Below are 25,515 nucleotides of genomic sequence, written 5' to 3' on the forward strand. Positions count from 1 at the left end.
GCTGGGTGGCAGCCTATTTAAATAATTGTTCTTCAGCTTGCTGAGAAATTAACCTTGTATTTACCACAGAGGTAGAGTAAGAAACAGCAGAGACAGAGCAGTGAGAGAGTGAAGAGACAGGAGATACGGAGTGTTTGCCAGAAATTGAAAGGGTTTTGTAGCCACTGCTGTGAAGACTCACAAAGGAATGGGTAAGGAATGGGGGCAAAACCTGGGACCCCCAAAACAATAATTTCTGGCTACATCCCTGTGAGATGTGTTATCTAAAGGGAGTCACCTGGACTTATTTCTACTCTAAACTGCAGCAAATCTGTTCAGATAAATACAAGCCACGTTGCTAGATGGGTACATAACCCTATAAGGGCTGAAGGCAGAGTGAAATCTGATAATAGCAAGCGATGTAGACTCTGGCTCTTTCACCCTTCAAGTATCTTGCTTTGGTATTTTCCAAATGTGGGAAGAAGAAAGGTAAGGGGATATGATAGACATTCAAATACTTGAAAAGTATAAATCAGGGAGACAAAAACATTTTTCAGAGGAAAGAATATTCTAGAAAAAGAGGTATGAGGCTTCAGGTAATTATACTCAGGAGCAATATCAGAAAATATTTCATTACGGAAAGGATGCATGTAATTGACTCCCAATGGAAGTGGTGGAGTAAAATTAGTAATAGAATTCAAAAAAGCATGGGATATGCACAGAAGATGCCTGGTGCCAGGGAAATAAGGGCAATGCCAGAGATTGTTTAGAGCCTCTTCTCTGTGCCAAAAGTAGAATTAAGCTGACTGGATGAGTTGATTTGTACAAAAAGAAAGCATGGCCCGGTGATACTGCAGGCCATGGGGTGGCTGGGTTAGTACAAGCAGACCATAACGCCCTAAAAGCTAACTGGGTCAGTTCTGGCAAGTGGTTGGTGATTAAGTACTATCCACTAATGCCATAGGGTCCTGAAGGTTGAGTGTTCAAGAAACAGACTCACTAGCCTTTTCAGATTGTTTCAGAGTTTGTGGGCAAGATGAGGGAAGAGGGCAAAGTACTGGATTAAATATGAGATCCTATCTGTTCATATATGCAGGATGGTAGAGAATCAATGAGTAATACAATAATTTGACTTTGATAAAAAGTGATATCTTTCAAGCAGTGAAGCTTCTATTGCTGGAAGTTGGGATATATCCTTCCTCTACAGACAGGAATGACAGGACAGATTGGATGGGCCATTTGACCTTTTTTCTATCATTAACTACCTTTATGTTTCTGTATAACTTTTGAGTGTTTCAAAGCAGCACAAATAGTTAATGATAGTAGATATTTAGGAAAAAACAATATTCAGAGGTCACGTGATGTGGATAGACTAAGCAAGACGTGTCTTGCCCTGCTCTGGACGCCGCGCTACCTCTAACTGTTCAAATAACCTTTCTATACCGCGACAACGAACATTGGAGACCACTAACAGGTTCTGCATATGTCGATTGTGAACTTCATGCAGAGAACCCCCACGGTACGAGCTGTTCGGGGGAGTCGGAAGGAGAAAGAGAAGGTCATGGCGGGACCGGACAAGATGGCGACCGGGACTCCCCTTCCTACGACGTCTTTAACGGCAGAGCAGCCCAGCAATGAACACCTTCTGGGGGAAATAAAAGACATAATTCATGCTGCTTTGGATGAAAAATTGGCGAGTATAGGCACGCAACTCGAGGAGGTGAAAACAGCACTTACCGACTTAGGCCCACGAGTAGACCATGCGGAAGGGCGCATTTCGACTCTGGAAGACGACTACTGTGCTCAAGAGTCAAAAATAAAAGAGCTGGAAAAAACTGTGCTGGATCAAGCTGAGAAGCTTGATGATCTAGAAAATTGGGCGCGCCGCTCGAATTTGCGGTTTATAGGGTTCCCGGAATCCATCGAAGATTCTCAGCTGGGTAACTTACTTGAAACCTGGCTGCCTGAGGCCCTTCTCATACCGGAGCTCAAGGGGGCCATTAACATTGAGCGTGCTCATAGGCTCGGACCGAAATGGCAAGCAGATGGCAGGCCATGGATCGTTATAGCTAAATTCCTAAATTTTGCCCATAAAGCAAGGGTATCCCAAGCGGCGAGATCCAAACCAGAAATCTTTTATGACACTCATAAAATTCGAATTGTACAGGATTATTCGGCGAGGGTGGCGACCATTCGGAAAACCTTTTCGTCAGCCTGTTCCACTCTATACCAGAAAAAGATAAAATTTGCGCTGGGATATCCCGCCAAACTCCAGATCTGGCATGAGGGGCGAATACAACTGTTTGACGATCCTAAGATGGCGCAGGATTTCATTGCGACTCACTATGGAGCGGGCTAAGTGGAAGGTTGAAAGGTGTCTCACACCGTTGTGTGCTGTCATTATGGGCTTTTGCGACAAGGTACATTCTGTTTGCAGGGCTCATGAGGACTGAGTCGTTATATAAATTTTTTTACTTGAGCTATTAGCATCGGCAGATGGCGTTTTTTTTTTTTTCTCCCTTTTTGACGCAGTCGTTTGCGGGCTCTGTTTCCCTGGAGAACTGCAGTTCTTTTTCTTTTTCTTTACGCGGCAGGTAGGCTCTGTGATCCCGCCTTACTGCCCTCACAGCCCAGACGTTTGGAGGGATTTGGGCTGATTTTTTGGATGCGAGACCCTGTACCAAACAAGCAGTTACAGTGTGCATTATGACTGTGCGGGCATTGAACCCGTAAACTCAGAAAATAACTATGGGGGTGCTGTAACATGCAAGTCAATAGGGGGGTACAGTTATTACTATCCCAGAGGTGGGAATCATCAGGGAATACCTACATTGTTTTGTTTTGTTTTTTTCTTCCAATTCCTTCGTACGAAGGTCTTCATATATCTATGAATGATTCACGGTAAATAATTAAGATGGGTGGCGCGGTGTCCATCCACATGTTCCACGTGTCTCTTCTCTCCGTTGGGAGAGCAGTCTCTTGCTGGACTACTGGGGAGGGGTAAAAGGGAGGGAGGGATGGGAAATTATGGTCTACGCACATTGTTCATTTTTGTATCGGGGGGTTATGGGGATTCCGGGGTGGGTAAGGGGACTTGTCACTTGGATACTTTTGAAATTTTTGAGGAAGGTTTGCTAACAATACTGGGACCATTGAGCAATGAGGGGGGTATGGGGGGTGCCTCTGTACACTCTCTGACCAAGGGGACTGGGTTAGGCTGGGAGCCCACTCCCTTTTCTTGGATCTCTCTTTTCTACCACTTCAGTTAGGTACGGTAAGACGGAGGGATCATGAGTAAATACAGGATAACCTCCTGGAATGTGGACGGTTTGGGCTCCCCGGTAAAACGGAAAAAAGTTTTTCAACAATTGCATAGGTTGAAAGCTAACATAGCCTGCTTACAGGAAACGCATCTGTCGGGGGTGGAGAGTAGGAAGCTGAGGAGGGAATGGGTATCCGAATGTTACTTCTCACAGGCGAAGGGTAAGAAGGGTGGTGTAGCCATCTTAATTAATAGGAATACTCCACTGTCTATTATTAAAGAGCTTCATGATGAGGATGGAAGGTACGTGATAATCATTGGTACCCTGGCGGGAAAGTTGATTACCTTGTGTAATGTATATGCGCCCAACAATCCAGATAGAGTTTTTTCAAAGTATGATTAGTATACTACAAACTAACATGCAGGGAGACCTACTGATTGCAAGGGATATGAACAGTGTTTTGGATGCCTCTCTAGATAAATCCCAGAGGCCTATGAATTACCGTGCATCTCACTATACAGGTGTTGGCCAACTATGCAAATCTCTACGTCTTATCGATCCTTGGCGTGTTTTACACCCGGAGGAACGGGATTACACCCATGTTTCCAGGGCCCACGGCACCATGTCTAGGATTGACTATCTCTTGCTGGCGGAGCATATGTTTGCCACAGTAGCGGAGGCGGGGATTGGGACCATTGCTGTCGCAGACCACGCCCCCATATGGGTGGACATGTGGTTCTCTGTTAATAAACATCATAGGCGGACATGGAGGCTCCCGGGGCACCTTTATAATGATCCCGACTTCCACAGTTTCCTTAAAAGAAAATGGGAAGAATTTGCTGAAAATAATAAGGCACACCTTACAAATCCCTTAATATTCTGGGACACTAGTAAAGTTGTTCTCCGTGGGGAGATTATAGCGTACAATATTCGTAAGAGTAAACAACTTAATGAAACAATTCTTATCTTAGAAGGGAAACTAAGTACCGCTAAGAAAGGTTTTGCGGATAGACCCACACCACTTAATAGACAGATATACCAGTCCTGCCTACAGGCGCTTAATACGCATATACAGTTAAAAGCTCAGAAAGCTATACACTCGTCTGAACATTATTTTTTTAGATACGGAAATAAATCTAGTAAACTTCTGTCGAGACTGGTGGCGGTCAAACGGAAGAAATCCTATATTCTCAGTTTACGAACAGCTAATGGCCAACATGTTACAAAAAATGTTGACATATTGGAAGCTCTACGATCCTTTTATGAGCACCTTTATCGGGAGGATAGGGAGGGGGGCCGGAAAGAGGAAGATCTTTTCTTTCACGACATTACACTGCCCCAATTAACATCCCTTCAACAGCAGGTTTTGACTAAACCCATTACAGAAAGGGAACTTTGTGGAGTAATTAAAACGGGGAAATGTCACAAATCCCCGGGACCAGATGGATTCCCGGCGGAATATTACAAGCTCTTAAACTCCGTAGTTACTACACCTTTAACTGCCTACTATAATCAGGCCTGGCAGGAAGGGGCTTTTCCTCCGCATTTCAATAAAGCTTTCATAACGGTGCTGCCTAAGCCGGGCAAGGACCCTTTACAGCCAGCTTCATACCGGCCCATTTCCCTTCTAAATTATGACCTCAAACTATATGCTCGCATATTAGCCCTCCGAATAAACGCCTTTCTGCCTACTCTTATTTCCTCAGCACAGGCAGGTTTCGTGGGAGGCCGCAATGCGGGGACCCACGTGATTCGTTTGCTAACGCCCTTGAGACTTCCCACAGACAAAAATTACAAACGTTGGTGGTGGGGTTCGATTCCGAGAAGGCGTTTGATCGGGTCTCCTGGGACTACATGTTTTCTGTTTTGCATAGATTTGGTTTCCCTACCCAGCTTATCCAGGCTATTTCCCTCCTCTACATTAACCCTACATCTCATATCTCGGCTAATGATGATCTCTCGGGGGAAATACCTATTCAACGAGGTGTACGTCAAGGTTGTCCGCTTTCCCCAATTTTATATATCATAGCATTGGACCCGCTTCTTAGGAAACTGATGTCGGCACCAGAGCTCCAAGGGGTGCACTTTAAAGGGGAGGAGTTTAAAGTCGCAGCTTTTGCTGATGACATGCTAGTAATCCTCAGTAATCCATTCTCAGCTTTACCCCAGGTGTTAAAGTTGTAGAGAGATTTTGGAGCTTTCGCGGGACTAAAAATTAACGTGGAAAAATCAGAAGCTTTGGATACATTGGGAACGCTGCGGACCTCCTGGCCTGGCCCCTTTCCGCTACGGTGGGTTGATAATTCCCTCAAGTACCTGGGCATCTATATTCCGGCAACCCTTGAGCGTCTTTATTCATTAAATGTTACTCCTCTTAAACAAAAGCTTCTATCCAAATTGCATTTATGGGGTAATCTCCCCCTTTCTCTATCAGGGAAGGTGTTGCTTATAAAAATGATGGAAATATCAAAATGGTTGTATCTGTTTGCTATGCTACCAATCTGGCTGAAGAAAAAAGATGTTAAAGACATTAATTCTGCCCTAAACCGTTTTCTGTGGAGGGGAAAAAGGGCAAGGATTCCTCTTGCCATTTTAATGCGATCCAAAAAGGAGGGGGGACTGGGCTGTCCGGATATACAGGCATATAACTATGCTAGTCTGCTGCGCCATGTAAGAGATTGGATATCATATACAGGTTATTGTTCTCCGGTGTCCCATTACAATCATTGGTTGCACCCGCTCACAGCCAGTGGGGCAATGCAGTCTCCGGTGCATCTGTTGCCTCCCTCTATATCCTCCAGTGCACTTCTTTTTCCCTTCCGCCAGATTTGGGGAAAACTATGTAAAATGTTCCAAGTGAATCCAGAGCATACGGTATGTTTGCCTATCAAGGGATGCCCTTTGTTCCCACCGGGTATGCACACTACACCTTTTTCACAGTGGATACAGTATGGCTTGGTCAATGTGTCTCAGTTGTTCAATCTGCAGGAGGGAACCTTAACACCCATAAGTTTCCAGGACTTACGAGACACCTATGGACTTCCACAACGAGACTTCTATTATTATCTTCAATTAAGACATTTTATTATGGATCGGCTTCTCAAGGACCCTCACTTTGCCCTGTCTCATAAGTTATTGGCTTTTATACAAGGATCGGATGGGAAACGGAATCGATGTGCACAATACTATGTAGAGCTAGTACGTTTAACACATCCCCTGGACACCGGAAAGATGGTCCAAAAATGGAATAAATGGCTTCCAGAGCCGATTACGGATAAAGACTTTCTTCACAGCCTGCAGACTATTCCCAAGACAGTGGAAAATGTTATCTTGCGGGATAAACTTTACCAGGTATATTATCAAGCTTTCTATCCACAGAGTACGGCGTTCTACATGGGGGTTACCCAGAACAAACTATGTATACGCTGTGGAGGTCAACATCCGGACTTTTACCATGCATTTTGGTCCTGCCAGGCAATCCAGACCTTCTTGCACTATATACAACAGTTTTTGCTGAAGATATGGGGAATTCAGTTACCCATGGACCCTAAATTGTGGCTCTTCGGGCTGGTGCAGGACTCTGACTATGTTGTTGATAAATATAAAATAGACTTTTTTCAAAAAGTTCTGTTAATGGCAAAACTCGCCATCTTAGCGCAGTGGATGGAACCTGACCCAAAGTACCAGCTGATATGGGAGCACAAAATGCAGTTTCTACTCCACATGGAATATCACACAGCAAAGCAGAGAACAAACAAGTGTCGGTATCAGACTCTTAGGATTTGGCAGGATCATGTTAAACAACTTCCTGGATCTGTGAAGGATTTGCTTCCGACGTTGGCAACAGAAGGTATCGCGATGCCAGTGGCTAATACTGCTGAAGACTAGAAGACTTGGTTGTGCGGGGTGCTTTTGTGTGACAGAGGGAGGCATTCTATTGTGCATTGGGAGTGGGATGATGTCTGGGGACGTGATGTGGTCAGTATATATGGAATCCAGATTCAGGCCTGGGCATTTGTTCCCCCCCCCCTTTTCTCCCCGCACTCCACTACCCGGGTAGTCTTCCTGAACAATTGGTGGAGACGAGACCTAGGGAGAAGTGTTTACCGGAGGTTTTTAGCTCCCTTCTATCATTTTAATCTACTTTCCAATTACGGAGCCCTAGGGTCACTTTCTCAAATATACCCCTATACAGAGGAAACCTTTCCACTATCCTTTATCCATGAGCAGTGAGTAGATGACCAGTGTGACAAGAGGGGGAAACTGAGGGAGGGGGGTGGGGGTGGGCGGGGAGAGGGCACATAAACATGAACGGTACTGTAAGTGCAGTTCCGAAAAATGATAACCTAGGATCCTATTGTATTAGATTTGTTCTAATCCTATGCCAATTAATGTTGTTCAGAATACTCAATAGTGTTTTGTTTCATTCACCCTATGCTAGATACTTGAAACTTGGTGCAAAGCTAATATGGACTATTTCTTAGAGTCGTTATCATTATTATTATTTCTCAAATGTCTATACCTGTACTGAGTATTTGCATAGGTGTTTTACATTGGTAATGGTGGGGAGGCACTGGTTTGCTGTCTCTACCTGTTTTTGTTGTCACTACTTGTTATGGCTTTGTATGTGTGTTGGTTCTCTGGTTATAAATAAAGATATTATACAAAAAAAAAACAAAAAAAAACCCAATATTCAGCTACTTTTCAACTAGCGGAGGCTCAAAACTCTTGAGAGTGAATTGAGTCTAGTATGAATGAAAGCTTATCAACAATGGCTTCTCAAGTGAATAGTGTTTACCAAAGAGAGCATAAACAGTGTAATAATTAAGCTCATTTTATTGCAGTTGTGTTGTGGGCTGGAAAGAAATGCTTACTTAATACCAACAGCTAGAAGAGAAAAAGCATCTCATTATTCATAAAAGCAAATAAAATATTTATGGAGAGCTACGATATGTTACCATGCAAAATGAAATAGGAGCAGGTCTCAAAGATTGTTTACTGATACAATAGGTTAAATAGATCACAACCTCTAATTTGCACATCAGTAAGTTAGCTACTTAACATAACATTTTTTCAGATTAATTGGCATTATAATTTTATCTCATATGTTGTTGAACTTTCAGTGAAGGATGGAATGAATGGTTTGTGGTATGAGGAACAGTATGAGTGGGTGTATGTATGAAAGAAAAATGGAATAGGTCGATGACTCTATATGGGGGGGGGGGTATTTAATTACTAGTTATTAGTAATAAAAACATATAACTGTATCAGGCTTACTACCTATATATAAGGTTGTACTTATACAACATTTTTCATACTTGTTAAGTTAGGGCTTATGGGTCCAGACAATGGTTTGTTGTCTTGTGCATACTTATTTACTTGTAATTGTTTCTGCTATATGGCTACAGAATCTAAATTATTTTGGAAAAAAAACCCAATTGGATCCCTGTAAGTCATGTGATTTCTTGTAAATTGAGCTCAGAAGGCAGAAACAAAACTCAGTGCTGACCCTTAACATACTTTTTGACCTTTTACATACTTTTTAGCGTTTAACCAGCTTTGGCTATTCCTACAGTTCTAATCAGTGTAATATGCAAATAGTGTCAGCATGTAAGATGAGCCTAGAGCTAAGATGGGATGCAGGCACTGAACTTTAGTACCGTTCAGAATTTATAAGTACTTTTTCCTCAGTGAACTTGCAGCACTAGTCTTTTCCAGAACATTCCTTCTTCATTCTTTCTTTGTCTTGGAAATAATATATTCAATATTAAGCAAAATGTGATACAATACATAAGAATAATGACATACTATAGCTTGCCTTTATCCTTCTTCTCTGCCTTTTCACCACTCTTAAGATATATCTTTCATGGGTGTATTGTTCATAAGAACTTTGCAGAGCACCCTCACAGTGTATAATGAGGCAGTGAGATAAAGCAATAGTACTTCTAAGTGACATCTAACCACAATTTACCCAGAAAGAAGTTTAAACAATTCCTTAGGTACATCCTTAGGTAAATATTAGGTGTTGTATTCATTAATCAACAAATTCTGCACTAGTTATTTCTTTTTTTTTAATGAGAGAAAGACAACATAAAGAATGTGGCTAGTAATGAACCTTACCTGTGCAATCACTGTAAAGTGAGTTACTCAGGTCACTTACAGAACTAGTGGCAGAAAAAAGACAAAGAGCTACACATTCTCTTGGCACAGCTGCCAAGGTCAAATAGGGTCTCGCCCTCTTAACCCAACCTTCCTTACTTACACCCACATGCCCATTTTGCTTCCATTAGCTATACGGTGGACAGCTGACCAGGGCAGTTTGTCTCCTGGCAAGTAGGGTTACCAACTCACTCTAGTTTGACTGAACAGGCTGATCTGGTCCTGTTTATGCCCCATTGCATGCATGAAATTATAGTTCTGATTGTCTAAGGGAAATCAATGGGACAATCAGTTCTGCACGCATTCAGTGGGGCAAAAAAATCCAGGACTGGATCAGCCTGTTCAGTTGACCTGGGGTGAGGTGGTAACCTACTTGGCAGGATGATGCCAGCCAGAAGTGCCCTTCTCCTGGTTCCCAGTACAGTACTCTATTTGATCATGCTGAGTTTCAACACATTCCAATAATGCTCTGTGCTTTCAATGCTCACAGATTATAAGAAGAAAAAAAAGCAAAAGCGAGCAAATCGAGGCTGACTTTGAATGGCCACAGTCCAGGAGCAATGATCTGACTTCTTCCCCCATTTCAGATCAGCGCATGCTGATGTTTCCAGAAAGCTACAGAGAATCCAGCACATTATGGGTGAGTAGTCCTACTGCTATAGGTTAGTCGTATTTTTAAACACAGAAAAGAGGGTCATTTTCAAAGCTTTTTCTGTAGGTAAAATAGTGTTTTACCAGCAGAAATGCAGTTTTAGAAAATGACCCATCTGATATGCAGGTAAACGTATGTGTTATGGCCTTAAGAGTGTAAGTCTATCCCCAGTGAGCAGAAGTGTTCTTGGGAGAGAGGGGTTTGCACTTACACGTATACTTTTGGATTTTCAAAAGGATGCATGCAATTTTTCTTGAAAAAAATATTACCTGCACAAATTAATAGGAGCAATTGTGTGTGGGTAGTTTTGGGTGGGATAATTTTTAAAAAGAAAGTATGCACGTACTTTCCTTTTGAAAATAAGTGTAAAGTCTGGAAGGAAAAAGGAGCCACAGACTTTGTACCAATGTGAGCAGTTTTAAAATTACCCCCATAAATGTCAATATTCCTGAAGAAGCTCTAAGAAGAGGCGAAGCATGTCTGCAGTAAAAAATGTAGGTCAAATATTCAGTGAGTTTCACTGGTTAAAACAGACAAAGGCTAACTACTTTAGAAAGGAGGAATTAATGAAATGAAGCATGGCAAATAGTCCAATTCATTATAGTACAGTAAAAACATGTTTCCTTTCCAGTCCTCTTCCATTAAGCAAGGATGTACATACTGTATATGCAGTGTGTATTTACACATATATACAATATCTATATGTAGACTCTCTTCCAAATGTGGCTAAGATGGCAAGGGACACACTCAGTCCCAGGGCTCAGTCTTTGCACAGCTCCTGTTGTCTCAGGATTCTCCGATAGGGGGTCAAGGATAGACCTTCAAGGCCCAAAGTGCAGGATATAACATCTTCAGTGGGTGATGTCTCAGTAAGTATTAGGGGTGTGAATCGTGTGATCGATCGTCTTAACGATCGATTTTGGCTGGGGGGGGGAGGGAAATCTGATCGTCGTGTTTTTATTTATTTTTGTTTTAAATCGTTAAAAATCGTAAATCGGGGAAGGGCGGGAAAACCGGCACACCAAAACAACCCTAAAACCCACCCTGAACCTTTAAAACAAATCCCCCACCCTCCCGAACCCCCCAAAATGTTTTAAATTACCTGGGGTCCAGTGGGGGGTCCCGGCGTGATCTCCAGCTCTCTGGCCACGGCTGCGTTGAGAAATGGCGCCGGTGGCCCTTTGCCCGTATCATGTGAAAGGGCAAAGGTAGCGCCGGTGCCATTTTGAAGATTGGCAATACGGCCCGCGTGCAGGAGGTCGCTCCCGGACCCCCGCTGGACTTTTGGCAAGTCTTGTGGGGGTCAGGAGGCCCCCCCAAGCTGGCCAAAAGTCCCTGGGGGTCCAGCGGGGGTCCGGGAGCGACCTCCTGCACGCGAGACGTTGGGAGCCAGGAACCAAAATGGCGCTGGCGCTACCTTTGCCCTGTCACATGATAAGGGCAAAGGGCCACCGGCGCCATTTCTCAACGCAGCCGTGGCCAAAGAGCTGGAGATCGCGTCGGGACCCCCCACTGGACCCCAGGTAATTTAAAACATTTTGGGGGGTTCGGGAGGGTGGGGGATTTGTTTTAAAGGTTCGAGGTGGGTTTTAGGGTTGTTTTGGTGTGCCGGTTTTCCCGCGCCCTATTTAACGATACAATACAAATGCCCCTGACGATAAATTGGGGGCATTTGTATTGTATCGTGCACTCTAACGATTTTGGATGATTTTAAAATTATCTGACGATAATTTTAATCGTTCAAAAACGATTCACATCCCTAGTAAGTATAAGATGGGTGCATGTAGATGCCAAAAACAGAAGGGACACTGTGGATGGGAATTCCAGACTTAACTTTCACTGCTGAAATTAACTGGCACCATATACATTTGTTCTTTGTTGTAATCCATGTCCAAACATACTCCTCAAACTTCTCTTCATCTGTACTTGTGTCCCTCAATTTCTGGGTTCTGAGATATCTTACCCTCCAGGGAATAATAAGTATCTCTGCTTAGACTTGGAGTCTCCTGTCTGTGGCAGCACGACCCAAAAAATACTTGAGGCCCAACTATTCTCCATTATTTCACATTTCCCAATCTTGTGTTTTCCTCCCAGATGAAAATCCTCTTTCCCTCACTTCTCCTTTCCAGTTGACAAAATGGGGTCTCTCAGACTGCAAGTTTCAACACTTCACACATCAGAGAAAACTTCTCTCTTTCCCCACCCCAGGAAGAGTTTGGCAAAAGCTTCCCCCTGAAACTGTAAAGCAAAGCACACACCAAAAATATTCAAGCAGCTTCAACTGCGTAGAATTACCACAGCCCAACCTCTGGGTGGGAGAAGGAATCATCAGGTCTTCTCTCGTCCTATTCTTCCCAGGGCAGAGAATTTCCCTCCTGGAGCCAGGACTAGGGGATCCAAAAAAGACCCAAAATAAATTCCAAAATTCCTTAAACAATTGCAAATTCTGAGACAAACTCACCAGCCAGGTTGTAAACTACCAAGGTACCTGCTCTTTCTTATTCTGTAATGTAATATAATGTAATGCCTAGCCCACCAGAAATATGGGAACCAAAACAAAAAAAGGAGTGCTTTCTCCTTTAACTTCTAGTCAAAAATGCCACATAGATCTCTAACCTTTCCTGCACTTAGCAGGCAGGAATATACCACTGTAGCCATGACACAGGGATGCTGTATCGAGTGGTTTGCTCCACTCCCCTATTCCAGGTCCAACTAGTTAATTAGTGGAAATCCCAAGGGGTTTCTGTACGCACACACACACACACATATATATATATATATATCTGTTTCTTGTTATGGTAGACATAGTAGACATACATGCTCAACAAGTAGGCTAAAACATAAAGCAGTGCTAGGTTTCAGCTGTGAGATAGTCATTGCATTATATTTTATAAAGGGCCTATTTGAGATATAGAGGGCATTGAACTAGATTGGAGATGTAACCTAGTGTTTAGAGCAGCAGGCTGAGTCTCTGCAAAGCCTGGGTTTGAATCCTGCATCTCCCACAGATATTCCTTGTGACTTTAGACAAGTCACTTCACCTTGCATTGCCTCAGGTACCAGACTTATTGGACAGGGAATCAGTACCTGCATTGTGGCCAGCTTGGATTTGGAAAAGGCAAGTAATTTAAATCCAAATGGAAATATTACTAATTGACTGGAGGTAATTTTCAAAATGTTTTACACACATAAATTCATTTTACATGCAAACATGGGCTTTTGAAAATTGCTACTATATATGCTACCTTTATGCTTGTAATTTCTGTGAAAATTACCTCCTTTGCATACAGTGTATACCCCATGCCACCTAACACTTCTTTGAAAGACCCAACAAAGATCACCAGAGTATCATTTCCCACAGAGGGAATCTCATTTACATAAAGCATCATTTCACAGACCACTTGTTTACCCATTTATTCATTTCATGTACTTTATCACCTCCATGACAGGCAATTTAATTTTGTCATCAGTAGTGTATGCCATACATTGAGTTTGCCCCTGGAATTTTGAACAGCTGATTTTCTATTAAGGATCCATAATGAAATTAAATGACCCAGCTGAAGTGCTTGGTGGTATGCGTGTCCGCGATCTCTAAGCTGAAATGTGATGTGACTAGCCAGCGGTTGAAAGGTTTGCATGACTTCAGCATATATAGAGATGGATACAGATGTAGATATGCCAGAGATTGTTCAATTACCAGCCTAGCACATTTTTAGACGATTCTGATTCCAAGAAAATGCCAGCTTGAGAAGTTTTGTCTATTTTTAGATGAGACCAGGATGTGCGTGCTGTTACAAGAGAGAAAATATTACATGCAAGCATTTGCTATCGCTCGGTGAGGCTTATTAGAGAAAAGGTTGAATACTGCTTTGGCAGCTAAGGAGTGAAATTTCAAAGCAGTTACTCGTGTAAAATTAACATGTGCATGTGTAAGTAGCTTGTATTTGTACACATGCTTTTTATAAATGTAAAAAATACACACATATTTTTGCTTTGAAGTACAAATTTACTTGCAGAAAAATGGGGTGTTCAAGGGTAGGCTAAGAGGTATGTGCATGAGTTGCAATTTTCTAAGACACTTATGCAAGTATATGTGGTAACTTATTCACACAATTTTACACCTGCTAATTATCTCACTCAAGGGATATCAGACTAGTCTGTTGTCAAGCATTGTTTGGGTGGGAGGTCTGGATTAACTGAGGGGGAGTTCAGCTGAAGAACCAGGAGGGTCTTGATGATCTGGAGAAGGATTGGGAGAAATGGCAGAGTAATCAGAAAACTGATGATTCCCATTATGCGCACATGCATTCAAGTAAACCAACTTATGTGCATAAATCAAGATTTTACGTGAGCAAGTTGTATTTTTTTCACACATAAAATATATGCACATATGTTTATAAAATAGGTTGGAAATGTTACGTGCTTTCAATGCATTGCAGGTATTTGTGCATAACAATACATATGCGTGTATGTTGGAGGTAGATGTACATGCATTTTATATTTGTATTTATTAAAATATATTAATTGCTTATGCCTAGGTCCTTAGCAATTTGCATAATAAAAATACATAAAATTGAAATGACATTACAATTCACAACAAAATAACAAAAGATATGTTGAATATAACAAGCAACAATACCTGATTAAAGACTTTAGTCACAGTGGGGCAGATCTTTAAACCTGCACGCGGGTGTAGATTTGTTTACACAACCTGGCGCGAACAAATCTACGCCCGATTTTATAACATGCACGCGCTGCCGTGCACATGTTATAAAATCCAGGGTCGGCGCGCGCAAGGGGTTGCACAATTGTGCAACTTGCGTGCACCGAGCCGATCAACCTTCCTCCGTTCCCTCCGAGAAGCTCCAAAATCGGAGCTGCCTCGGAGGGAACTTTCCTTCCGCCCCGCCGCACCTTCCCCTCCCTTCCTCTATCTAACCCACCCCCCAGTCCTATCTAAAACCCCCTCCTGACATTTATTGTGAAAGTTACGCCTGCCGGCCAGCTGCCGACGCACCATCCCCCGGCACGGTGGCTGTTCCGAGGACCTCAGTCCCGCCCCCGGGCTGGCACCCATGACCCCGCCCCCGGAACGTCCCTTTTTCGAAGCCCTGGGACATATGTGCGTCCCAGGGCTTGCGCACGCTGCCGAGCCTATGCAAGATAGGTTCGGCGAGCACAGGGGCAGCTTGGGGCAGCTTTTCGGGGTTACGCGCGTATGTTACACGTGTAACCCTTTGAAAATCTGCCCCAGTATGTGCAAAAAACTCTCGATCCGAAATAATAATCTGAACATACCTGATATGCACAGGTTATAAAATTTGTATTGATCACTGTGCAGCCATATACCCGTGTATATGGACCACAAAAGCTGTTTGAAAGTTATCCTCCAAGTGTAATATTTTGCACAAAAATTACAGTAGAATTTGCAAAGTTCAGGATTGACTTGCACTGATAAAGATGCCAATGAAGGAGCAATATCAGAAGCTCAGGGCTGGCAATGGAATGTTAAAAATCTAGTGCGATGGAGAGACATAGTAGTCCTTGAAAGGTAGCCTTTTTGGGGTGCCTATGCACTGAAATGTGCATTAAAAATACTTTAGCTTGTGCTCTGATAAATATTTAGGCTGCAACTTTTAAACAACTGCATGGGCATATATGTGTGCACGTATGCCGGCTCGCACCAGTGGATGCAGCTATTTTGTAACATATGCGCACATGAAATAAAATCGGCTGTATGCATGTACATGTGTGAGCAATTTTATATGGACGCATGCATGTGAATGCAAATGCTGCCTCTACCATGCTACAGGTGGAATTTTAGTAGATATGTGTGCCAAAGCAATTATTACCAGTTTTTTTCCCAGTCGCCTAGGTAATGTAAAGGACTTTCTAATTCCCTTAGTTAACTAGCCTACCTTTTACCCTATTAACCCAACCCTTAAAACCCCACTGACTAACCTCGTATTTTTTTTCAGGACTTACACGCTATCCATAGCAGAAATAAAATTACGCGGTAGGAGACTTGTGCACTTATGAATGCACTTGTGCCCATAAATATGCCCTGGTTTCATTGAGAAATGCAGGAATGCCCACGTGCTGCCCAGACCATGCCTATTCCCTGACCCACTCCTTTTGGGGCAAAAATGTGTTGTGTGCGTACCGGGAGATACATATGTACACTCGCACTTTTTAAATCAGCATGGCACATGCCGGCCCAACTTCTAGGTGTATCTCCCGGCTTTGATGCACGTAGGACTTTTAAAATTCATCTTTTAAATGTGCATTCTAAAACACCATGGTGCTTGCTAACACAAAATATTTTGTATTCATGAGGTGCATAGCAAAACCCCTCATGTTAACTGACCCAAAATGAAAAGTGATGGTTTATTTATTTATTTATTTATTTATTTAGCGTTTTTCTATACCGGCATTCATGATTAGAAACCACATCATGCCGGTTTACATAAAACAAGGGGTGAGAACAAGAAACGAAAAACAAGTGCAAGGAGAACAAAAGTTACATTACAACAGGGTCTTAAAACTGGGAAGAGAAATTAGAATAAGAGAGACGAACGGAAGAGATTAAAATATTTACATTATTTACATTATGATATGAAATCTATTGTATAGTTTGCATGTATAGTTTGCATTGTATATGGTTAGCATGGGGATTTTCACACACCTTACCCCCATCCCCAACACAACTTGAAAGTTCTTGGCAGCCCCTATCTCTTCCCCATAATCCCCCCTTGCATTCCCCTTAATGTAGTTTATTTATTTATTTATGTATTTATTTAATGCTTTTATATACCAGCATTCCTGATAGACTCACATCATGCTGGTTTACAATTAACTGGGGAGTGGGAGAAACATTTGATGAATCACCATTCTTTGAACCTTTCTTTGAAAATAAAGTGAAGTACAATTGAAAAAACATAAAAACATAAAATACAGATTATAGAAATCTAATAAATAATTTCTATATAATAACAACAATAAAATACTATAAGTACAATAAAATAATATAATATAGATCAAAACTAAAATTTTATGAGAGTCAAAACAATGAATATTATAAAACAAAGATTAAACTGGTAAACATTGCAACTTAAGACAAAGGCAAAACTAATAGTCATTATAACTTTAAATAACAAATAAAACATTGCTAAAATGGCTAGGTTTTTTTTTGTTTTGTTTTTTTTTTGTGAGGTCTACAGCAAAGGGAGTATAGCAGCCCCAACATAAACTCCTCTTTTCATAGATTCAAGGGTCGAAGGGTTTTCCTTTCCTTATATCACATACCAGTTCCCTCTTTCCTCATCCCTAGGATCAAGGGCCCTCAGTGTTCCAATGTCACTCCCTTAATACCCGTAACCTATGGATCAAGTGGCCTTCATTTGGCCATCCCAAATCATTGGACCCGCAAAAACACTTCTTACCCTTCCGTTGAAGCTCAAATCTTTCCCAGGTCAGTGAGGGCTAGGAACTGGCATGGTCTGGGCACTAAGTGCTGTGCCTTCCATTTGGTAGATTCATTGCAGATATATTGTGGGTTTCTATGCTGCTTTACGTATTGTTTGGAATCATAACTTCATAAGTTTTTTTGTAATGTTTAATTTGTTTGTATTCTATACTTTTAGATATTTTGTTGTTTGTATTTTGCTGATTTTATTATGCGTGTTTATTATTATCTGCTAAGATTTTCAGATTAGTGGACTACAAATTTTTTTATATAAATAAAATGATGATCCAGTGGAAGTGTGCAGGCCTCCCTACTGCCCTGCTCTTGCTGATTTTGACAGTTATGCTGGCAGACATATCATGCTACCTTGCCTTTTGCATGTTTACACCTGCTAAAATGAAAGCGCTTTCGCAAGTGGACAAAACAAATGGGCACAATAACGCAAAAAAGTGTGGCATGCACATAATGCATATTGAAGTCCTGCATGCTAGCTGGCCCAAAGTGGAAGAGCTAGTTAACATAAGGGATTTCATCTCTCAACCCTCATAAGAACATAAGAAATTGCCATGCTGGGTCAGACCAAGGGTCCATCAAGCCCAGCATCCTGTTTCCAACAGAGGCCAAACCAGGCCATAAGAACCTGGCAATTACCCAAACACTAAGAAGATCCCATGCTACTGATTCAATTAATAGCAGTGGTTATTCCCTAAGTAAACTTGATTAATAGCCGTTAATGGACTTCTCCTCCAAGAGCTTATCCAAACCTTTTTTGAACCCAGCTACACTAACTGCACTAACCACATCCTCTGGCAACAAATTCCAGAGCTTTATTGTGCGTTGAGTGAAAAAGAATTTTCTCTGATTAGTCTTAAATGTGCTAATTGCTAACTTCATGGAATGCCCCCTAGTCCTTCTATTATTCAAAAGTGAAAATAACCGAGTCACATATACTCGTTCAAGACCTCTCATGATCTTAAAGACCTCTATCATATCCCCCCCTCAGCCGTCTCTTCTCCAAGCTGAACAGCCCTAACCTCTTCAGCCTTTCCTCATAGGGGAGCTGTTCCATCCCCTTTATCATTTTGGTTGCCCTTCTCTGTACCTTCTCCATCGCAACTATATCTTTTTTGAGATGCCGCGACCAGAATTGTACACAGTATTCAAGGTGTGGTCTCACCATGGAGCGATATAGAGGCATTATGACATTTTCCGTTCTATTAACTATTCCCTTCCTAATAATTCCTAACATTCTGTTTGCTTTTTTGACTGCTGCAGCACACTGAGCCGACGATTTTAAAGTATTATCCACTATGATGCCTAGATCTTTTTCCTGGGTGGTAGCTCCTAATATGGAACCTAACATCGTGTAACTACAGCAAGGGTTATTTTTCCATATATGCAACACCTGCACTTGTCCACATTAAATTTCATCTGCCATTTGGATGCCCAGTCTTCCAGTCTTGCAAGGTCCTCCTGTAATGTATCACAGTCTGCTTGTGATTTAACTACTCTGAATAATTTTGTATCATCCGCATATTTGATAACCTCCAGATCATTTATATATATATTGAAAAGCACCGGTCCAAGTACAGATCCCTGAGGCACTCCACTGTTTACCTTTTTCCACTGAGAAAATTGACCATTTAATCCTACTCTCTGTTTCCTGTCTTTTAACCAGTTTGTAATCCACGAAAGGACATCGCCTCCTATCCTATGACTTTTTAGTTTTTGTAGAAGCCTTTCATGAGGGACTTTGTCAAACGCCTTCTGAAAATCCAAATACACTACATCTACCGGTTCACCTTTATCCACATGTTTATTAACCCCTTCAAAAAAATGAAGCAGATTTGTTAGGCAAGACTTCCCTTGGGTAAATCCATGTTGACTGTGTCCCATTAAATCATTTCTTTCTATATGCTCTACAATTTTGATCTTGAGAATAGTTTCCACTATTTTTCCCAGATCACTGGTCTATAGTTACCCGGATCGCCCCTGGAGCCTTTTTTAAATATTGGGGTTACATTGGCCACCCTCCAGTCTTCAGGTACAATGGATGATTTTAATGATAGGTTACAAATTTTAACTAATAGATCAGAAATTTCATTTTTTGGTTCCTTCAGTACCCTAGGATGCATACCATATGGTCCAGGTGATTTGCTACTCTTTAGTTTGTCAATCTGGCCTACTACATCTTCCAGGTTCACAGTGATTTTGTTCAGTTCGTCTGACTCATCACCGCTGAAAACCATCTCCGGAACTGGTATCTTCCCAACATCCTCATTAGTAAACACGGAAGCAAAGAATTCATTTAGTCTGTCTGCAATGGCCTTATCTTCCCTAAGAGCCCCTTTAACCCCTCAGTCATCTAATGGTCCAACCAACTCCCTCACAGGTTTCTTGCTTTGGATATATTTTAAAAAGCTTTTATTATGAGTTTTTGTCTCTATGGCCAACTTCATTTCAAATTCTCTCTTCGCCTGTCTTATCAATGTTTTACACTTAACTTGACAATGCTTATGTTTTATCCTATTTTCTTCAGATGGATCCTTCTTCCAATTTTTGAAGGATGTTTTTTTGGCTAAAATAGCCTTTTTCACCTCATCTTTTAACCATGATAGTAATCGTTTTGCCTTCCTTCCACCTTTCTTAAGGCGTGGAAATCATATGGACTGTGCCTCTAGGATTGTATTTTAAACAATGTCCAAGCCTGTTGAACACTTTTAACCTTTGCAGCTGCACCTTTCAGTTTTTTTCTATTTTCCTCATTTTATCAAAGTTTCCCTTTTGAAAGTTTAGTGTTAGAGCTGCAGATTTACTTATTGTCCCCCTTCCAGTTATTAGTTTAAATTTGATCATGTTATGATCACTGTTGCCAAGTGGCCCCACCACCGTTATCTCTCTCACCAAATCCTGTGTTCCACTAAGAATTAAATCTAAAATAGCTCCCTCACTTGTTGGTTCCTGAACCAATTGCTCCATGAAGCAATCATTTATTACATCCAGGAACTTTGTCTCTAGCAAGTTCTGATGTTACATTTACCCAGTCAATATTGGGGTAATTGAAATCTCCCATTATTATTGCACTGTCAAATTGGTTTGCTTCCCTGATTTCTCTTAGCATTTAATCCTCTGTCTGACCATTTTGTCCAGGTGGACGGTAGTATACTCCTATGACTATACTCTTACCCAACACACATGGGATTTCTACCCATATAGATTCTACTGAGCATTTAGTCTCTTGTATGATCTTTATCTTGTTGGACTCTATACTCTCCCAGACATAAAGTGCCACACCCCCACTAAGTTGATCCTCCCTATCATTGCGATATAATTCGTACCCTGTTATTGCACTGTCCCATTGGTTATCCTCCTTCCACCAAGTCTCTGTGATGCCAATCATGTCAATCTTATCATTTGCTGCTATACACTCTAACTCTCCCATCTTACTTCTTAAACTTCTGGGATTGGCATACAGACATTTCAAAGTGTGTTTTTTGTTTGTTTTAACAACCTGCTTTTCAGTTGTTTGGGATAATTCAGAAATCATTAGCTTTGGTGATTTTTTACATATAGGCATATGGACTATGTTTGCTTTTAATGGAACCTCTCTGTTGGGATACCCTAACTGTCCTGTTTCATTAGTATCCTTCAAGGATACATTTCTCTGAACCATGCACTGCTGAGTGACTGTTGGCTTTCCCCCTTGTTCTAGTTTAAAAGCTGCTCTATCTCCTTAAAGTCATGAAATATAACCTCAAAAAAACTGAAAAGTCCTGGTGCAAGGATCCCTCTCCCACCCTTCTTACCCGATTCAAATCCACCCTACACTGTTACAGGGATAGGCTAAATAAACCAAAAGGGACTTCTACTCCTCTAGAATACACCAATTCCAATACAACCCGCAAGCCCTCTATGATTACGTTACCTCATTAACTAAATCTACAACGGCAGCTATTCCAGAGGATATAGCCAAAACTAAATGCAAGGAACTCGCACTTTTCTTCCAAGACAAAGTCAACAAACTGCTTACACGTTTTCCTTCCTCCCCTACAACCAAACAAAAATCACAAGAAACCCCCATAGCCCAGCCCAACTCCCTCCCCCAAAAAGGCCTGACCACCTCAGAATACACAACTGCTCTGGAAATTGAATCATTCCTTAAGAAATCCAGACCATCCTCTTACCCCTCTGACACAATCCCCACTAAACACCTACTCTCTAGGGATGTGAATCGTTTTTTGACGATTTTAAAAAATCGTCAGATATTTTTTAAATCGTCAAAAATCGTTAGAGTCGCGATACAATAGAAATCCCCCCGATTTATCGTGAAAAATCGTAAATCAGGGGAGGGGGAGGGCGGGAAAACCGGTACACCAAAACAACCCCTAAACCCACCCGACCCTTTAAAACGAATCCCCCACCCTCCTGAACCCCCCCAAAATGTTTTGAATTACCTGGTGGTCCAGTGGGGGGGGGGGGGGTCCCGGCGCAATCTCCCGCTGTCGGGCCATCGGCGCCATTATGGCTGCCACTAAAAAAAATGGCACCGATGGCCTGATAAAAAAAAAACCCCACCCGACCCTTTAAATTGACCCCTTTAGCCTCCCCCACCCTCCCAACCCCCCCCCCCCCCAAAACCTTTTAAAATTACCTGGTGGTCCAGTGGGGGCACAGGGAGCGATCTCCCACTCTCGGGCCATCGGCTGCCACTATTAAAAATGGCGCCGATGGCCGGCGCCATCTTTAAAGATGGTGCCGGCCATCCAGTGCTCCTACCATGTGAAAGGGGCCGGCCAATGGCACGGATTCCCTGTCACATGGTATGGGCAAAGGGCCATCGGTGCCATTTTTATTAACGCAGCCGATGGCCCGAGAGCGGGAGATCGCTCCCCGCGCCCCCACTGGACCACCAGGTAATTTTAAAACGGTTTTTGGGGGTTCGGGAGGGTGGGGGAGGGTTTTTTTGTTATCGGATTGGGCGCAGCCGATAACAAAAAAAAAATCAAGCCGGACGATAAAAATTTTAAGATTTTGAATCGGAACTGGAACCGATCAGATTCCGGTTCCGATTCACATCTCTAATACTCTCCATACCCAGCATAATAGCCCAGCCCATAGCCAGCATTATAAATGCCTCCATCTCCTCTGGCCTGGTACCCGACCCCCTCAAACAAGCAATAGTCAAGCCAATACTAAGGAAACCCAAGCTTGACCCCACCGACCCTTCCAACTATCGCCCCATCTCAAACCTCCCCTTCATTTCAAAACTTCTTGAAAAAACAATCAATAAGCAACTCACAGAATACCTAGATGACTCACACTTACTCTCCCCATTTCAGTACGGATTCCGGAAATTCCATAGTACCGAAACCCTCCTCCTATCCTTATCAGACCGACTCATTAAAGATGTATATAAAGGACATTCATATATCCTAGCTTTCTTAGATATATCAGCAGCATTCAACACTATCAGCCATGATATCCTCCTACAACGACTTCACGAAATTGGTATCACAGGAGCTGCTCATAATTGGTTTAAATCATACCTTAGTAATCGAAACTACAAAGTCAAAATTGGAAACCACAAGTCCAAATCTATACCCCTTGTCCAAGGAGTCCCACAAGGCTCCTCACTATCCTCCACCCTTTTCAACATTTATCTCCTACCACTCTGTCATCTCCTATCCGACCTCAAACTTCCCCACTATATTTATGCAGATGATGTTCAGATTCTTATCCCAGTATCAGACTCCCTGACTAAAGCTATGAACATCTGGGAATCAACCCTCCTAGCTATTACCCAACTCCTCTCCAACATTCACCTTGCCCTTAACACGGCAAAAACCAAGGTAATGCGTATCTCCCCACAAAAGCAGCCCACTAACCTCCTCTTACATCACCCAGAATCTCTACCAATCCCGTTCTCCCAACAGGTACGAGATCTAGGGGTCATGCTAGACAGCCAAATCAACTTCAAGAAATTCATCAACACCACGCTGAAAGATTGCTTCTTTAAATTACACACCCTATAGAATTTGAATCCTTTACTCCACTAACCAGACTTTCGTACAGTACTGCAAACTACTATATTTTCGAAAATTGATTATTGTAACTCACTTCTCCTAGGCCTACCCAAAAATGCCACTCACCCTCTGCAGATTCTGCAAAACACAGCTGCATGAATACTTACAAACACATGCAGAAACGAACACATTTCGCCCGTGCTTAAGGAACTGCACTGGCTCCCCATAGCATCCCGAATCCAGTACAAAACTCTCTCCATCATATACAAGGCACTCCACAACCCTGAAATGAACTGGTTCAATGACTCTCTAGTATTCCACCAACCCACTAAACCTTCTAGGCGCCAATATCTTGCTTCCATACACACCCCTTCCCCAAGAAACAACAACCTGGCATCTACCAGCGCATGTGCTCTCTCCCTAGCTGGCCCTGCCTTATGGAACAAAATGCCTGCAGACCTTCGCCAAGAAGACTGCCTAAAAACATTAAAAAAAAAACTAAGACATGGTTATTCGCACAAGCTTACACCTAATCCTACATCCCATACACTCACAGCACGCTTCCTCGGCTTCCCTGTATCAAGATATTCCACTTCCCAAATAGCATTGTATTTTCATTGTAAATAACCAAATAGCATTGTATTTTCATTGTAAATAACCCTAATACCCTGTATTTAAGTTACCGTTTTGTTCAACTACCCTGTCCCCCACATCTATCATTCAGACACTTAGGCATATACCCTGTTAACTTGTTTTATATGTACCTGTTCTCTTGTTACCTGTCAAGCACATATCGTGTGCAGTTTTTAAGTTTATTGTAAACCGATGTGATATCCCAGATGAATGTCGGTATATAAACCCCCCAAATAAATAAATAAATAAATCTCCTTTTTGAAAGTTAGTGCCAGCAGCTTGGTTCCACTCTGGTTGAGGTGGAGCCCATCCTTTCAGAAAAGTCTCCCCTTTCCCCAAATGTTTCCCCAGTTCCTTACAAAGCTGAATTCCTCTTCCCTGCACCATCGTCTCATCCACGCATTGAAACTCTGGAGCTCTGCCTGCCTCTGGGGACCTGCACGTGGAACAGGAAGTATTTCAGAGAATGCCACCCTGGAGGTTCTAGATTTCAGCTTCCTACCTAAAATCCTAAATTTGGCTTCCAGATCCCCAGACCCACAGGAGCTTTAGAAACAATTGTGGATTTGCAAGCCTCAGCAACAGCTTCATCAACCATCTGGAAGGCAGAGAAGTTTGTCTAAAGTATTAAACAATCACTTGAGATTTAACTGAGAAATTATGCTAATATACTGGCCAGAATTTAAGTGGGAATTTTGTGAACTCATCCTTAATTTTTACTGAACTCAAAACTGAGAGAGAGGGCAAGATTTGTGTTTTTTTGTTATAACATATAAAAGTTAATTTTCTTAATTTTCCAATGCTAATACATTTTTCTTTTACTATAATCCCATGTGCTTCTTCAAATCGCGATGAGCCAGTATCATGATGACTACTGCATCACGAATTGAAAATTTAAATGAGGGAAAGGGGAGGAATTTGGGAGGGGTTTAGGTGGGGTTTAGGAAAATGAGGGGAGGTAGCACTGTGGGTGATAATATTTTGGACATTATCGCCGGCAGTAGCACCAGAAATACCTACACCTTTTCCATTGGTGCTATGGAGGTGATAGTGTGCAGTGCGGCTGCAACCACGGCAGGCGAAAACTCACCACTGCGAAGTGGCCGCTTGCTCAATATCGACCCCTGCCCCTATTGTTCTGCAGCTCATCATTCCGCTATATTTATAGCGGAATGATGAATCCAGGGGTAAATGTGTTATGTAAATGTGCATGTACTGATTTTGCTTATATTGATTGCAATAGTAGTAATATTGTGTGTTTATTTTATTTTGTGCTATTTTTATTTTCTACTCCAGCCTCTCCTCCCCTCCCATGGGATAACCTTTAGTAGTATGGGTATG

The 25,515-nt window shown here is 42.1% G+C and overlaps 1 protein-coding gene across 6 annotated transcripts in view; it reads left to right on the forward strand.

Moving 5' to 3' along the window:
• MYRIP (myosin VIIA and Rab interacting protein) overlaps positions 1 to 25,515 on the forward strand; it is a 627,821-nt gene that overhangs the window by 422,576 nt on the left and 179,730 nt on the right. For all 6 annotated transcript variants that reach the window (XM_029589668.1, XM_029589670.1, XM_029589666.1 and 3 more), the window contains exon 8: positions 9,892 to 10,041. In XM_029589668.1, coding sequence (XP_029445528.1) covers positions 9,892 to 10,041 — 150 coding nt within the window. The remainder of the gene's footprint in view (positions 1 to 9,891; positions 10,042 to 25,515) is intronic.

The sequence above is a fragment of the Rhinatrema bivittatum genome, chromosome 2 (assembly GCF_901001135.1).
Source record: "Rhinatrema bivittatum chromosome 2, aRhiBiv1.1, whole genome shotgun sequence".
In the NCBI taxonomy this organism is placed as follows: domain Eukaryota; kingdom Metazoa; phylum Chordata; class Amphibia; order Gymnophiona; family Rhinatrematidae; genus Rhinatrema; species Rhinatrema bivittatum.